The sequence below is a fragment of the Lasioglossum baleicum genome, unplaced genomic scaffold (genome assembly GCF_051020765.1).
Source record: "Lasioglossum baleicum unplaced genomic scaffold, iyLasBale1 scaffold0024, whole genome shotgun sequence".
In the NCBI taxonomy this organism is placed as follows: domain Eukaryota; kingdom Metazoa; phylum Arthropoda; class Insecta; order Hymenoptera; family Halictidae; genus Lasioglossum; species Lasioglossum baleicum.
Window position 1 is genome coordinate 1277050 of NW_027469084.1, and position 17255 is coordinate 1294304.

The following is a 17255-nucleotide window of genomic DNA, read 5'->3' on the forward strand; positions in this document are numbered from 1 at the left end:
TAAATAAATAATAATAAGTAAATAAATACAATGGACAAACCACAACAAACACAAGAAAGGGGGGCAAAATAAAGGGGAATAAAAGATAAAGATGAACTTTATAATATAGAATGTAAAATATATATAGAATAAAATGAAATATTATAAAATAAAAGGAGGGGGGTCGACCGGCAGGTCGCATCTTTGTAGAGGGGAGGGATTATTGCTCCACCTCGCCCCCCGCGACCTGCCCACCTCGGGGGCGCCTTAACGGCCAGCCCCCCTTGGCGGCGGTGGAAGTACTAAGTAGTCCCACCGCCGCCATTCCGTCTGCAGCCCCTTACCGGGAGGCCGTCGGCCTCGTCGGGGTTGCCCCGCCGATGCTAGCCTCCTGGCCGAGAGTGGTCGGCTTCCCTCTCCCCCACCGCTGCCTCCTTCTGCGTTATCACAATCTCGCAGAAGGAGGCAAACGCTGCTCTTGACCTCTCGCTGCCGATCATGTGGTCGACCACGACCGGCAACGAGAGGTCCATCCCAATAACGCCCCTTAGGTCTCTGCGCGGCGCCGACCACGCAGGACATTCTCCCAGCGTATGCCGCGCAGAGTCCTGGGCCTCCTCGCAGTGGTGGCACTGCGATCCCCCCAGTGCCAGTTATGAACACACAGTTTGACGAAACGGCGGTATGCAGGTAATTTAATTTATGCGCATGCATTGCTGCAACTTGTGCTGTATAATTTAGAATTTTTGTTACCGCGCCATCCGATTATTATACATGTGCCAGTACTCGTACACGCTGCATTGTATTTTCTTCCGCACGCGACAAGGAGGGGACAGAGGCGAGGTCCGGCTAGCGTCTGTCCCCTCCCCCCGTCCCACCCCCCTGGTCGGCCCGCATAAATCTTGAAAACATGATAAAATAAACGATAAAATCTATAAATGAAAACGTGTATAGATAAAATAGATCAAATAAAAGTCTATAAATAAATAAATAATAATAAGTAAATAAATACAATGGACAAACCACAACAAACACAAGTAGGGGGGGCAAAATAAAGGGGGATAAAAGATAAAGATGAACTTTATAATATAGAATATAAAATATATATAGAATAAAATGAAATATTATAAAATAAAACGAGGGGGGTCGACCGGCAGGTCGCATCTTTGTAGAGGGGAGGGATTATTGCTCCACCTCGCCCGCCGCGACCTGCCCACCTCGGGGGCGCCTTAACAGCCAGCCCCCCTTGGCGGCGGTGGAAGTACTAAGTAGTCCCACCGCCGCAATTACGTCTGCAGCCCCTTACCGGGAGGCCGTCGGCCTCGTCGGGGTTGCCCCGCCGATGTTAGCCTCCTGGCGGAGAGGGGGTCGGCTTCCCTCTCCCCCTCCGCTGCCTCCTTCTGCGTTATCACAATCTCGCAGAAGGAGGCAAACGCTGCTCTTGACCTCTCGCTGCCGATCATGTGGTCGACCACGACCGGCAACGAGAGGTCCATCCCAATAACGCCCCTTAGGTCTCTGCGCGGCGCCGACCACGAAGGACATTCTCCCAGCGTATGCCGCGCAGAGTCCTGGGCCTCCTCGCAGTGGTGGCACTGCGATCCTCCCAGTGCCAGTTATGAACACACAGTTTGACGAAACGGCGGTATGCAGGTAATTTAACTTATGCGCATGCATTGCTGCAACTTGTGCTGTATAATTTAGAATTTTTGTTACCGCGCCATCCGATTATTATACATGTGGGAATACTCGTACACGCTGCATTGTATTTTCTTCCGCACGCGACAAGGAGGGGACAGAGGCGAGGTCCGGCTAGCGTCTGTCCCATCCCCCCGTCCCACCCCCCTGGTCGACCCGCATAAATCTTGAAAATATGATAAAATAAACGATAAAATCTATAAATGAAAACGTGTATAGATAAAATAGATCAAATAAAAGTCTATAAATAAATAAATAATAATAAGTAAATAAATACAATGGACAAACCACAACAAACACAAGAAGGGGGGGCAAAATAAAGGGGAATAAAATCTAAAGATGAACTTTATAATATAGAATATAAAATATATATAGAATAAAATGAAATATTATAAAATAAAAGGAGGGGGGTCGACCGGCAGTTCGCATTTTGGAGAGGGGAGGGATTATTGCTCCACCTCGCCCCCCGCGACCTGCCCACCTCGAGGGCGCCTTAACGGCCAGCCCCCCTTGGCGGCGGTGGAAGTACTAAGTAGTCCCACCGCCGCCATTACGTCTGCAGCCCCTTACCGGGAGGCCGTCGGCCTCGTCGGGGTTGCCCCGCCGATGCTAGCCTCCTGGCGGAGAGGGGGTCGGCTTCCCTCTCCCTCTCCGCTGCCTCCTTCTGCGTTATCACAATCTCGCAGAAGGAGGCAAACGCTGCTCTTGACCTCTCGCTGCCGATCATGTGGTCGACCACGACCGGCAACGAGAGGTCCATCCCAATAACGCCCCTTAGGTCTCTGCGCGGCGCCGACCACGCTGGACATTCTTCCAGCGTATGCCGCGCAGAGTCCTGGGCCTCCTCGCAGTGGTGGCACTGCGATCCTCCCAGTGCCAGTTATGAACACACAGTTTGACGAAACGGCGGTATGCAGGTAATTTAACTTATGCGCATGCACTGCTGCAACTTGTGCTGTATAATTTAGAATTTTTGTTACCGCGCCATCCGATTATTATACATGTGGAAATACTCGTACACGCTGCATTGTATTTTCTTCCGCACGCGACAAGGAGGGGACAGAGGCGAGGTCCGGCTAGCGTCTGTCCCATCCCCCCGTCCCACCCCCCTGGTCGACCCGCATAAATCTTGAAAATATGATAAAATAAACGATAAAATCTATAAATGAAAACGTGTATAGATAAAATAGATCAAATAAAAGTCTATAAATAAATAAATAATAATAAGTAAATAAATACAATGGACAAACCACAACAAACACAAGAAAGGGGGGCAAAATAAAGGGGAATAAAAGATAAAGATGAACTTTATAATATAGAATATAAAATATATATAGAATAAAATGAAATATTATAAAATAAAAGGAGAGGGGTCGACCGGCAGGTCGCATCTTTGTAGAGGGGAGGGATTATTGCTCCACCTCGCCCCCCGCGACCTGCCCACCTCGGGGGCGCCTTAACGGCCAGCCCCCCTTGGCGGCGGTGGAAGTACTAAGTAGTCCCACCGCCGCCATTACGTCTGCAGCCCCTTACCGGGAGGCCGTCGGCCTCGTCGGGGTTGCCCCGCCGATGCTAGCCTGCTGGCGGAGAGGGGGTCGGCTTCCCTCTTCCTCTCCGCTGCCTCCTTCTGCGTTATCACAATCTCGCAGAAGGAGGCAAACGCTGCTCTTGACCTCTCGCTGCCGATCATGTGGTCGACCACGACCGGCAACGAGAGGTCCATCCCAATAACGCCCCTTAGGTCTCAGCGCTGCGCCGACCACGCTGGACATTCTTCCAGCGTATGCCGCGCAGAGTCCTGGGCCTCCTCGCAGTGGCGGCACTGCGATCCTCCCAGTGCCAGTTATGAACACACAGTTTGACGAAACGGCGGTATGCAGGTAATTTAACTTATGCGCATGCATTGCTGCAGCTTGTGCTGTATAATTTAGAATTTTTGTTACCGTGCCATCCGATTATTATACATGTGGAAATACTCGTACACGCTGCATTGTATTTTCTTCCGCACGCGACAAGGAGGGGACAGAGGCGAGGTCCGGCTAGCGTCTGTCCCATCCCCCCGTCCCACCCCCCTGGTCGGCCCGCATAAAACTTAAAAATATGATAAAATAGAAGATAAAATCAATAAATGAAAACGTGTATAGATAAAATAGATAAAATAAAAGTCAATAAATAAATAAATAATAATAAGTAAATAAATACAATGGACAAACCACAAGAAACATAAGAAGGGGGGACAAAATAATGGGGAATAAAAGATAAAGATGAAATTTATAATATAGAATATAAAATATATATAGAATAAAATGAAATATTATAAAATAAAAGGAGGGGGGTCGACCGGCAGTTCGCATCTTTGTAGAGGGGGGGAGGGGATTATTGCTCCACCTCGCCCGCCGCGACCTGCCCACCTCGGGGGCGCCTTAACAGCCAGCCCCCCTTGGCGGCGGTGGAAGTACTAAGTATTCCCACCGCCGCCATTACGTCTGCGGCCCCTTACCGGGGGGCCGTCGGCCTCGTCGGGGTTGCCCCGCCGATGCTAGCCTCCTGGCGGAGAGGGGGTCGGCTTCCCTCTCCCTCTTCGCTGCCTCCTTCTGCGTTATCACAATCTCGCAGAAGGAGGCAAACGCTGCTCTTGACCTCTCGCTGCCGATCATGTGGTCGACCACGACCGGCAACGAGAGGTCCATCCCAATAACGCCCCTTAGGACTCTGCGCGGCGCCGACCACGCAGGACATTCTCCCAGCGTATGCCACTCAGAGTCCTGGGCCTCCTCGCAGTGGTGGCACTGCGATCCTCCCAATGCCAGTTATGAACACACAGTTTGAGGAAACGGCGGTATGCAGGTAATTTAACTTATGCGCATGCATTGCTGCAACTTGTGCTGTATAATTTAGAATTTTTGTTACCGCGGCATCCGATTTTTATACATGTGCAAATACTCGTACACGCTGCATTGTATTTTCTTCCGCACGCGACAAGGAGGGGACAGAGGCGAGGTCCGGCTAGCGTCTGTCCCATCCCTCCGTCCCACCCCCCTGGTCGACCCGCATAAATCTTGAAAATATGATAAAATAAACGATAAAATCTATAAATGAAAACGTGTATAGATAAAATAGATAAAATAAAAGTCTATAAATAAATAAATAATAATAAGTAAATAAATACAATGGACAAACCACAACAAACACAAGAAAGGGGGGCAAAATAAAGGGGAATAAAAGATAAAGATGAACTTTATAATATAGAATGTAAAATATATATAGAATAAAATGAAATATTATAAAATAAAAGGAGGGGGGTCGACCGGCAGGTCGCATCTTTGTAGAGGGGAGGGATTATTGCTCCACCTCGCCCCCCGCGACCTGCCCACCTCGGGGGCGCCTTAACGGCCAGCCCCCCTTGGCGGCGGTGGAAGTACTAAGTAGTCCCACCGCCGCCATTACGTCTGCAGCCCCTTACCGGGAGGCCGTCGGCCTCGTCGGGGTTGCCCCGCCGATGCTAGCCTCCTGGCGGAGAGGGGGTCGGCTTCCCTCTCCCTCTCCGCTGCCTCCTTCTGCGTTATCACAATCTCGCAGAAGGAGGCAAACGCTGCTCTTGACCTCTCGCTGCCGATCATGTGGTCGACCACGACCGGCAACGAGAGGTCCATCCCAATAACGCCCCTTAGGTCTCAGCGCGGCGCCGACCACGCTGGACATTCTTCCAGCGTATGCCGCGCAGAGTCCTGGGCCTCCTCGCAGTGGTGGCACTGCCATCCTCCCAGTGCCAGTTATGAACACACAGTTTGAGGAAACGGCGATATGCAGTGTCACGTCGTTTCTCGTCTCTCACGAAACGATAGCGACACCGAGTATTTACAGGCGTTTCCGCCGGGCCACGTTCGGCCGCGCGAAACGTGGTCCACTCGGGACAAAAAATTGTACGCAGGCTCGGCGTCTCTCAAGATATCTTACGTGAAGCTCGGGCGCCAGGCACAGAAGGTGCCACGCGAAATCCGCTAATAATCACCGCGAGAGAGAGAGAGAGAGGCCGACATACGAGCCTGCGACAATCGAAATTACGCGAAGATGTTCACGAATGGTCGCAGGATTCTACGCGGGTCGAACACGAGGCAGTCCCCGCGGCGGGAAGGTTTCTCACGCAATAAACACTCTCGTACTATCTTGGTTAACACAATTTATTGTTTCGATGTTATAATGACGCAGCCGGCAGCGACCGGCAGCGTTTTGAGGTTAACCGGCGCGTAACAGGTGTTCGGCAACGAGAGCTCGTCGTACGCGCGCTTCGACCTTTCCTGGTCCGTTTCTGTTCGCTACGAATCCGGCAGCAACGTGGTTTTATTGTCGGCGTTCACGATTTTCGCGTTCTACGCCCGAATTCGGATGGAATACGCGTTATCATTAGCTTCTCGTCGGCGGAACAAGTCGCGGAAATACGACGAGAGCACGTGGCGGCGTCGCACCGTGGGACGACTCGAGGTTCGAATAATAACGACAATGACGCGCGGATCCTCGAAAACATAATAGTGCCCGATGCTCGCAATTCCTCCTTCGCCGCGCGTAGCGAGGTCAAGTCTACACGCGGGTCCTCGCCATCCGACCTCTAGCACGGGCACCCGCGAAATATATTCCCCGCGCGTCTATTACACACCGGATTCTCGCCCCTCGCGGATTACTTCGAATCCGTCTCGAATACCGGCAGCTACGAAATCAGATCGGTGTTTCTACGACGCGATCGCGGACACGACACACTACCGAGCCAACGCGAGAAGAATCACTTTAACGAAAAGAGAACTGGCGAAAGCTTACCCAGGGCAACGATGGTTCGTCAGCGTTCTCGTCCCTCGAACCGGCAGCTCACTTCGCAATGATCCAAAGTGCTTTACAAGATTACGCAATAATATAGATCTCTAGTGCGCGACTATCGACGATTCGAGCCAACGAAGAAGTGATCCCTCGCTGCGTGTCTCGGGAACGCGGAAGAGAAGCGTCCCCCCCTTGCCGCTCTGATCCCCCCGCACGCAGTTCGACCTATCGCGGATAGATTTTCGGACAGGGCCTAGCCCTGCGTGACGGTCCCTGGCGCCCGGCGATTCGGTGGTTCTCCGGCAGCGTCGCGTAGGTATTGGCTGCTTCCCGCAGAGGTGATCGACAGGAGCCAATCCGGCAGCGATCCGGTTTCTCTCCGGATGAGGCGACGGCAAGACAGCTGAGATTCCTTGCTTGGCATCGTCCGTCCTTGTCGGCGCCTCCAGGTTGATTTTCCTGTGCCCCGTCGATTCCTCTTTCCTTGCGGTGTTGCAATTGTCGCCGGCGCCGGTCTCTGTGTTTTCCTCGGCGGGAGAGGTGCTTCGGGTACCCCCCCCTGGGGCCCGACTACGGTCCTGCAGATACGCGTCGCGCAATTGGCGCGACGCTCAAAAATATTAGAACTCGCCCATGGGTCTCGTTCGCACCCAGGGCGAGCGCTCGCCACGGCGCCTCTCGCGTATTAGGCTGCCAGAGGGTGACCCGGTCTTCCGATAAACGGCATCGGGTGACGTTGGCAAAACTGCCACGTCACAACTCCTCCCCCCCTGGGAGAGACCGGGTCATACCCGTGGGAAGCCTCCGCCAGATCTCTGGTAGGCTCGGTAGCGAACGCTCGACCTCGGTCGTTCCTCGGTATTTCGACAAACACAATACCCGTGCACCAGTACCCAGACGATACAGAAACAAATACTTACGCTCACATGTACAGTGTTTCGGACGAGGCCTCCTATTCTACTGGCAGCTACCTGAAACGCTCGCTTAATATCGCTAAAGTCACGTAAACGGTTCGAGGTGGGCTTCGGGAATGAAATGACAAAAGACCATTTATCGCCTTTCTCATTGCCGGCAGCTATGGCGGTTTTAATACTGGTTTAGTACAGAGAGAAAAAAATATCAGTAGGTCGTAGTTCCAATCAGTCTTTTCCCTCCCCTCTCGGCCCGGCATTACCACGGGTTGTGTGGTCCGCCCGCCTTCCAGCGCGGTCCACACAATGGACATGTCTTCACCGTGACTCCCTGGCGACCACATCGGTAGCAATAGTCGCCCCGAGGAGTTCGGCAGTCACGCTGGCGGTGGTCTTTTGATCCGCAGCTCCAGCATCCGTCTTGACGTGCCCGCAACTCCTCTTCCGACTGTTTCTGTCCCGGCATCCTCTGTTTAACCGCTGGACCTGGTGACCGTGTCCCTTGCCTGGAGGTTTTCCTTCCTGGTTGAGGTGAGCCCTTCTTCCTTTCTTCTGGAGGGTCGGGGATGAACCACTCCAGCGTCGGCTTAGACGACCCCCGCGAATATACCCATACCGGGGTGGCCCCTTCCGGTCTTCCGGCAGCTTCGTCGATGTTGGCTTTTGGCGCAGCCGGCGTTGGCGTTGCCGTGGCCTTATCTACCTCCGTGGCTTCGGCAGTGGTGGTCAACATTGAGGCTCTCGCTCTCTCGAGCCGCAACCGAGCGAGGCCGTGACGGTGTACCCACGCGAAATCATTGCCGGTCTCCGCTTGGGAAATCTGTTCTTCCGGGTGGGGTTCTGATCCGGCATCTGCTGTGATGGTGTCTGCGGTGGCTATCTTGGCTCCTTCCGTTGGTCCCGCCGTACCGTTACCTTTGGCCGCAACGATTTTTTCTGCAGTTACGCTGGAACCTGCTTCCCCCTGCGGGTCAACGTCTTTTCTCGGTACGGCCTTGCTGATTGAGCCGGCCGTCTCCATCGGTTCGGCTGCTTCTGACAGATTCTTCTGCGTCCCGCTGTCATTGGGGCCACTCGACTCCTCCGATTCGTCCGCCCAGACGAGTTTCCCTGTTGTCCGGTTTACCACCCCCTCGGCTAGTTCCTTCGGCCGTGACGCTTCTACCTCTTCGACGGGTTCCTCCGGCAGCGGTATGCCTCCCATTTCGGTAGGCTCCTCCGGTGGCGATGCGTCTAACTCTTGGGCGGCCTCCACCGGCAGCGACGTAATCACCTCCCCGGCCAGCTTCCCCGGCAGCGACGTGCTGGTAATAGAGGTGTCCAGCGGTAACTCCTCGATGTCATCGAGGGTTGCATTTAGTTCCTCTACTGTCACCTCCTTCCACTGGTCGGATTCCGGCCTATCGTCGGCTGATCGATAGACCGACGTTTTTGTCCTTTCCGACTCCGGCAATTTGGGTGGTGGGGTCTGTGTGGCCACCGTCCTTTGTTGTCCTTTCGCTAGGTATTGTTGAAGCAGCCCCCTTACTGCTCCCCAATCCTCTGTGCCGTGGATCCTCTCCAGCGCGGCGCACAACTCCCCAATGGGCGACAGAGCCATTGTCCCGGCAGATCCTCCCGATCCGGCAGTCCTTTTCCCTCCGGCAGCGATGCTTGTTATTCTGTTGGGAAATCTCAAACGGTCAGCTACTAGCTTCTGGTGCGTATGATGGACGGTACGCTTTAAGGTCGCTGACGTGTGCCTTCCCCAAATCTTTGCCGTCTTCGGTCGACAACCCATATACCACTGGTGATAACTTTCGCGTTATCACGACGGGACCGGTGTATTTGGGGGCTAATTTCGCTGCGATGTGCTGTGCCGCAGATGAAAGGATTCTTTGTCTTTTCATTACTTTATCCCCGACCTCGAATTCTACATCCCTATGCTTTTCGTTATAATACCGTGCCTGATTATTGTACGCTTCCTCAAGATTTTCTACAACCCAACTGCGTAACGTTTGCAGTTGGGCAACCCTGCCTTTCCACGGTTCTGTGGATTCGACATCTAATTCTAGCGGCGGCTCGCTGCTCGCCCGCAAGCATTTCGCTGGCCTCGGCTCTCGCCCGAAATTTAAAAATGCTGGAGAAGTCTTTAGAACCGAATGATGCGCCGTGTTGTACGCGAATCTGAATTTGTCTATGTGGACATCCCACGCTCGGTGATCCCTCCCGATGTACGCCACCATCATGGTTTTTAAGATTCGATTGACTCTTTCTACGGGGTTTGCCTGCGGGTGGTACGGAGGGGTCGTAGTAATCCGAATACCATATTCTCTCGCTAACTCTTGCAAACATTTGTTTGCAAATTCCGTCCCGTTATCGGTGAGGAGCACATCCGGTGTCCCCCACCGCGAAAAAATGAGGCTTTCGAGGGCCTCCGCAATTTTAGGACCGGTCGCTCTTCGGAGTGGGGCGCACTCAATCCACTTGGTAAATAGGTCCTGCATCACGAGGAGGTATGCATGACCGGACTTGCTAGGAGGGAATGGTCCCATGATATCGGCAGCGACTACTGACCAGGGCATGTCGATACGGCGCCGACCCATCAGCCCTGAAGGGAGCGACTGCTCCACCTTCGTCAGCTGGCAAGTGGTACAGCGTCTCACGTATTCCACCGTTGTTCGGTACATGCCCGGCCAGTAGTATCTGGTCGCGACGCGGTGGTATGTCTTCTCGATACCTAAGTGTCCGGCTTGGGGACCATCATGTGCCTCCTGCAAGATCTCGGTCCTGCGCTCCTCGGGGACCACCAATTTCCACTCGTCCCCATCTCGGCCTAAGGTCTCCGCGATCAGGGGGTCGGTTCTCCGGCAAAATAATTCCCCATTCCGAATCGACCAGTCCTTAAATTTCTGAGGGTTCCCCTCTACCTCCGCGAACTTGCTCTCGTACCACCTCGCACGCACGGCAGCGGCAATCTCTACTTCTCCCTCGATGACCTCCCTACCCTCATACGCTCGCGAGAGTGCATCCGGCACTCGGTTGAGGGCCCCCTGCCGATATACGACTTCGAAGTCGTATTCGAGGAGTTGTAAAGCCCATCGCGCCAACCTCCCCGAGGGGTTTTGTAATTTGCGCAGCCACCGTAAGCTATTGTGATCCGTGATCACCGTGAATTTATACCCCTCCAGATACGGCCTAAATTTCTGTACCGCCCAGACTATCGCTAAGCATTCCAACTCCGTGGCCGAATACTTTCTTTCCGGCAGCGTAAGAGCGCGACTCGCGAATGCAATTACTTTCTCAGTACCGTCGATCTCCTGTGTCAGCACAGCGCCTAACCCGACAGTACTCGCGTCGGTTTGTACCGTAAATGGTACTTCGAAGTCCGGACAGGATAGTGTCGGTGCGGTAGCTATCATTTCGCGGAGGGTTTCGAAGGCGGATTGCTGTCCGTCCTCCCAAACCCACTCGCAATCCTTCCGAAGCAGTTGGTTTAACGGCTCCGCAAGTGTAGCGAATCCCGGGATGAACCTCCTATACCAGGAAGCCATCCCTAAGAAACGCCGCACTTGCTTCACGTTCTTCGGGGCTGGGTATGACACAATCGGTTGGATTTTATCCGGATCGACCGTTAAGCCTTCTCTGCTGACAACAAAACCCAGATAACGTACCTCAGCGCGGCAAAACTCGCATTTTTCTGGGTTAATTATCAAACCGGCAGCTTTTATTCGGTCTAACACGCGTTTCAACCAGACTAGGTGTTCCTCGAACGTTTTTGTGACGATGATTACGTCATCTAAATAAGAAAACGCGTGGGGTTCCATCTCAGGCCCAATCAGACGGTCTAGTAATCGTTGAAATGTAGCCGGGGCTCCTGTCAGCCCATACGGCATTCTACGGAAATGAAAAAGACCTTTACCCGGCACCGTAAACGCGGTTATCTCGCGACTGTTCGATTCCAACGGGATCTGAAAGTAGGCCTGACTGAGATCGAGGGTCGAGATGTACTTTGCGGATCGCAGTTTATCCAATATCTGCGTCATGAGCGGTAAGGGGTACGCGTCTTTCCTCGAGACCTCGTTCACCTTTCTAAAGTCCAAACAGAAACGATATTTCCCGTTGGGCTTCTTAACCATGACTATTGGGCTTGACCAGCCACTCTGTGACGGCTCTATTATGCCGTCCGCCAGTAAGGTGTCAACTTCGGCGTAAATTGCCTCCTGAATCTTCGGAGAGACGGCATAATAGCGCTGTTTAATGGGTGGGTGACCGTCCACGTCTATTCGGTGGCTGATCAAGTCGGTCAATCCCTTGATCTTTTTAAACTCCGGCAGCTCGGTCTCGAGGAATTTCGTTAACTGATCTTGTTCCGCCTCACTCAAGATCTGTAACCCACAACATACGGCGGCTGGCGAAGCGTCATCGAAGGGAAATTTCTCATCCGGGTGAGACGCAAAATACCAGATTGCCTTATGAAACTCTGCAACAATCCCGAAGAGTGCAATCGAATCGGTACCCAACAGGAGAGGGGTCACGAGACGTTCCAAAACGCGCGCCGAGATCTGGTGTTCCTTTTTTCCAATTTTCAATACGAAACGGGCCCGCTCGACGGCTCGATCGATTGTCCCCGTGGCCAGGAGGAAGTAACACGGCTTTTCTGTATCTTCTATGGATACTACGCCGTCGTCAACCTGTTCTAATACTTCCCTACTAACGAAAGTGATCGACGACCCCGAATCCACTAGGGCGCGAACCGGCAGCGTTCCTATCAGTGTTTCGACAGTTAATAGTGGCGGTCTCTTTTCTCCGACTGGTAATACTCGGGCCGATACTAATTCCGGCGGAGTCCCTCTGGCCCCTTCGAGTAACTCCTCCCCCCGTTTCCCGCTGACCTTTCGCATTTCCGGCAGTTCTGTCTGGTTATGCCCGGCGCTCCACACCCGTAGCAATGTATTTGCGGGGCTTCCCGGCAATCCCGCGACCTGTGTCCTATCTTCCGACAGTTCCAGCACTCGAACGACGAACCCCCGGTGGCGCGTTGTCTGTCGCGCGTCGGTCCCGTTCGCCGCTCGGTGTTCGCGGTTTCTTCCGGTTTTCCGGGTGGGGATCTATACGATTGGTCCCTCGACTCTGACCGGTAGCCCGATTCCCTTCGCCCGGCAGCTGAAAAATTTTTCGCGCACGGCGCTAAAGAGTCCCGTTTACCCGGTCCGAGACGGGATTTTCCGTATTCGGGTTTGGGTGATCGGTTACTCGTCTCGCCACTTCCGGCAGCTATCGCGTTTGCGTATTCGAATTGCACGTTTCTCCCTCTCCCCGGTTGTTTATGAGAGGCGTGGCGGTTGGGGTCATACGCGAATATCGGATGGGCCATCTCTGATGGCTTCGGATTACGTTTTAACTTCTGACTATCGGATTCGCGTTCAGCCACTATTAACGCCTTCTCCAGCTGAGGGAATCTGGTGATATTGGCTAACGAAATCGCGTTTCTAATGAGTGGCTTCGCTCCCCAGTATGTCCGATTCACCTTCTTATCCTCCGGCCACGGTGGTACTAGTCTCTCGAACATCCCTCCCATGCTCGTGAGGTAGTCGCGAACGGGTTCATGTTCCCCTTGCGAACGATCTTTAATGTTTCGCGTTAAGGTGTCCTGGTATTCCGGGTCGCCGAAATAATCCCAGAACTCGTGTACGAACTCGGTCCACGTATCTATTTCCGCGGCCCTCCTCTTGTACCAGTGTAATGCCGTACTCTCCAAACAGACTGTCAGGCAGCGGAGCAAATATCTATCCGGGATGTTGCTGTTTCTCCGGTGATCCTCGAGGCGTTCGAGGAAGGCTGCAGAGTCTTCCCCGGGCGCCCCGGAAAATTTTGTACGCCACCGCCGCATGACCTCCGTTAACGGAGTCCCCCGGCAATACATTTCCCCGCTGATACCCGGGGAGGGTTGCGTCGAGGTTCTAGGGAAAGTTTCCGGCCTTCGTTGTTCGGTATCCCGCGGAGGGGAATACGAGGGTTGTGGTGTTTTTCTATCGAAGAGCGGTACCGGTAGATTGAAGTTGCGCGGGGGCGACCTCCCCTCCTCGGCCCGCTCCAAGTCCGAGGCTATCGCGTCCGGATTATCATCCCCGTCCGCGCCATCTTCGTTCTGGGAAAAGTAGTCGTATTCGTCCCCCTCCGGTCGGCCCGGTTCCAACATGGTTTCCCGGCAGCGCAAAACCCTTGACCGTTCGACTTCCTAATCTCGTCCTAATCTGCCCCGGCAATAAACACGGCGTGTTTATAGTGTCGGTCGTACTCGGGCGAGATAATCCCTCTCGAAGGTCTCGCTTTCCAACACGCGAACAAAAGGAACCCAGTCTCGACCGCGTCTCGCTAACAACACGCAAAAAAAAATTCTCGAATTCCGATAGTACTACACCGGGTGGCCTAAATGCTTTCCTATCCCGGCAGCGTGAATATATTTTCTCGACAAATCGCAACTTCTCCAGCAATTCTCACAAAACCGTACCGATGTAACTCGCAAAAGTCTCTCGTAAATTCAAAATTGGTGATCGTTCCACGATCTCGCTAATGAACGTCTCTGCCCGGCAGCTTTCCAAACCGGCAGCAAAATATCGTTCCGCAAATAATTTTATCACCCTTAGGTGATCGCAAAGGGCCGCTCCTTCCGGCAGCTAATAGCCCGTATCGCAAAAGAATTATATTCTGGTGAGCGTAAGAATTTCGAACGATAATCACAAAACGACACGTGACGTTACTTTCTACGACGGCACAGCTTCCTAACACGCCCCGTCCATCACCACAGTTTATATCGGGTTCCTCCGTATCAGAGGAACCACACCCAAGAAAAAATATACACAGGATTCAGCAATAATTTGAAAATGTTCACATAATATGGGGTCTCCCTGGTGCTATTACTGGGGCTCGAACGCGTCTGAGCCGCAGAAATTAACGAGGAATAGAATAAAAATTTTATAGTTTACCCGATCACTAAGTAAATATTACAAAAAAATTAACTAAACTACACAGAATAAATTAGATATCACAACAAATAAAACAAAGAATATTTACAATTTATCATATTTACAATTTAAACACGAACGTACGAAAAAAAAATTACCGTAATAAATAGAGACAAGAACCAGAAGGAATAAATAATGAGAATAAATAGAGGACAATAAATAGCAAAATTGCATAAATAATCGACTGACCGATACACGAGTAGCACGGGGAAGACCGAATTAATCAAAATGTCAGATAATAAATGAAGTCAAGATTGTTCATTTCCACACCGAACATCATGGAATCTACTAGAACTTCTCACCGAAGTCGCATGCCCAATCTCCTCTTACAGAGAACAGTTTACCATTCTCCTTGAGCAGAATTGCGCATGAGACAACTGATCGCGTTTCTAGTTATTCTCAGCTCGATGTGCGTTCCACAGCAAAATTACACAGCAAAAGAAAATATTTCAAATATCACATAATACATGGATTCAATTAAATAATCAACTGCAACAATACACAATCAAAACCGGCAGCTGTAGTTGAAATCAATTTCGGAAATTTACATCCGAAATTAAATTCAACCACCACCACAACAAATCAAATAAATTCTAGTGAGGACAAGGTAACATAAGAAATGTGCTCGCTTCGTTGGCTCTGCGAAGGTCGTAAACGTTTCACGGTCGGAACGGGTGTTTGTCTTTCGACGCCTGTACGGCCTCGCTCGCGTATCGACTTTGTTCGTTCGACGAGAAGCAAATTGAAAAAGTCGAATATTACGTGAGAGCCTCGCGTCGTTCCGCGTATCTCTTTTCGAAACAGCCCTTTTACAAGTCGCTCTTTCAGCGAGAGGTCCCTGTTCGGGCGCCAAATTTGTCACGTCGTTTCTCGTCTCTCACGAAACGATAGCGACACCGAGTATTTACAGGCGTTTCCGCCGGGCCACGTTCGGCCGCGCGAAACGTGGTCCACTCGGGACAAAAAATTGTACGCAGGCTCGGCGTCTCTCAAGATATCTTACGTGAAGCTCGGGCGCCAGGCACAGAAGGTGCCACGCGAAATCCGCTAATAATCACCGCGAGAGAGAGAGAGAGAGGCCGACATACGAGCCTGCGACAATCGAAATTACGCGAAGATGTTCACGAATGGTCGCAGGATTCTACGCGGGTCGAACACGAGGCAGTCCCCGCGGCGGGAAGGTTTCTCACGCAATAAACACTCTCGTACTATCTTGGTTAACACAATTTATTGTTTCGATGTTATAATGACGCAGCCGGCAGCGACCGGCAGCGTTTTGAGGTTAACCGGCGCGTAACAGGTGTTCGGCAACGAGAGCTCGTCGTACGCGCGCTTCGACCTTTCCTGGTCCGTTTCTGTTCGCTACGAATCCGGCAGCAACGTGGTTTTATTGTCGGCGTTCACGATTTTCGCGTTCTACGCCCGAATTCGGATGGAATACGCGTTATCATTAGCTTCTCGTCGGCGGAACAAGTCGCGGAAATACGACGAGAGCACGTGGCGGCGTCGCACCGTGGGACGACTCGAGGTTCGAATAATAACGACAATGACGCGCGGATCCTCGAAAACATAATAGTGCCCGATGCTCGCAATTCCTCCTTCGCCGCGCGTAGCGAGGTCAAGTCTACACGCGGGTCCTCGCCATCCGACCTCTAGCACGGGCACCCGCGAAATATATTCCCCGCGCGTCTATTACACACCGGATTCTCGCCCCTCGCGGATTACTTCGAATCCGTCTCGAATACCGGCAGCTACGAAATCAGATCGGTGTTTCTACGACGCGATCGCGGACACGACACACTACCGAGCCAACGCGAGAAGAATCACTTTAACGAAAAGAGAACTGGCGAAAGCTTACCCAGGGCAACGATGGTTCGTCAGCGTTCTCGTCCCTCGAACCGGCAGCTCACTTCGCAATGATCCAAAGTGCTTTACAAGATTACGCAATAATATAGATCTCTAGTGCGCGACTATCGACGATTCGAGCCAACGAAGAAGTGATCCCTCGCTGCGTGTCTCGGGAACGCGGAAGAGAAGCGTCCCCCCCTTGCCGCTCTGATCCCCCCGCACGCAGTTCGACCTATCGCGGATAGATTTTCGGACAGGGCCTAGCCCTGCGTGACGGTCCCTGGCGCCCGGCGATTCGGTGGTTCTCCGGCAGCGTCGCGTAGGTATTGGCTGCTTCCCGCAGAGGTGATCGACAGGAGCCAATCCGGCAGCGATCCGGTTTCTCTCCGGATGAGGCGACGGCAAGACAGCTGAGATTCCTTGCTTGGCATCGTCCGTCCTTGTCGGCGCCTCCAGGTTGATTTTCCTGTGCCCCGTCGATTCCTCTTTCCTTGCGGTGTTGCAATTGTCGCCGGCGCCGGTCTCTGTGTTTTCCTCGGCGGGAGAGGTGCTTCGGGTACCCCCCCCTGGGGCCCGACTACGGTCCTGCAGATACGCGTCGCGCAATTGGCGCGACGCTCAAAAATATTAGAACTCGCCCATGGGTCTCGTTCGCACCCAGGGCGAGCGCTCGCCACGGCGCCTCTCGCGTATTAGGCTGCCAGAGGGTGACCCGGTCTTCCGATAAACGGCATCGGGTGACGTTGGCAAAACTGCCACGTCACAGCAGGTAATTTAACTTATGCGCATGCATTGCTGCAACTTGTGCTGTATAATTTAGAATTTTTGTTACCGCGCCATCCGATTTTTATACATGTGCAAATACTCGTACACGCTGCATTGTATTTTCTTCCGCACGCGACAAGGAGGGGACAGAGGCGAGGTCCGGCTAGCGTCTGTCCCCTCCCCCCGTCCCACCCCCTGGTCCACCCGCATAAAACTTAAAAATATGATAAAATAGAAG

The 17255-nt window shown here is 52.6% G+C and overlaps 1 protein-coding gene across 1 annotated transcript; it reads right to left on the reverse strand.

Annotated features, from left to right (window-relative positions):
• Window positions 1–6407: 6407 nt before the first annotated feature.
• On the reverse strand, window positions 6408–17007 carry LOC143219349 (uncharacterized). Its single transcript, XM_076445352.1, has 2 exons — window positions 16263–17007; window positions 6408–9058 (listed from the first exon to the last, which is right to left on the reverse strand). Exon 2 carries the CDS (start codon window positions 8995–8997, stop codon window positions 7657–7659), a length of 1341 nt encoding a protein of 446 aa, XP_076301467.1. The 5' UTR covers window positions 8998–9058; window positions 16263–17007; the 3' UTR covers window positions 6408–7656.
• Window positions 17008–17255: the final 248 nt, after the last annotated feature.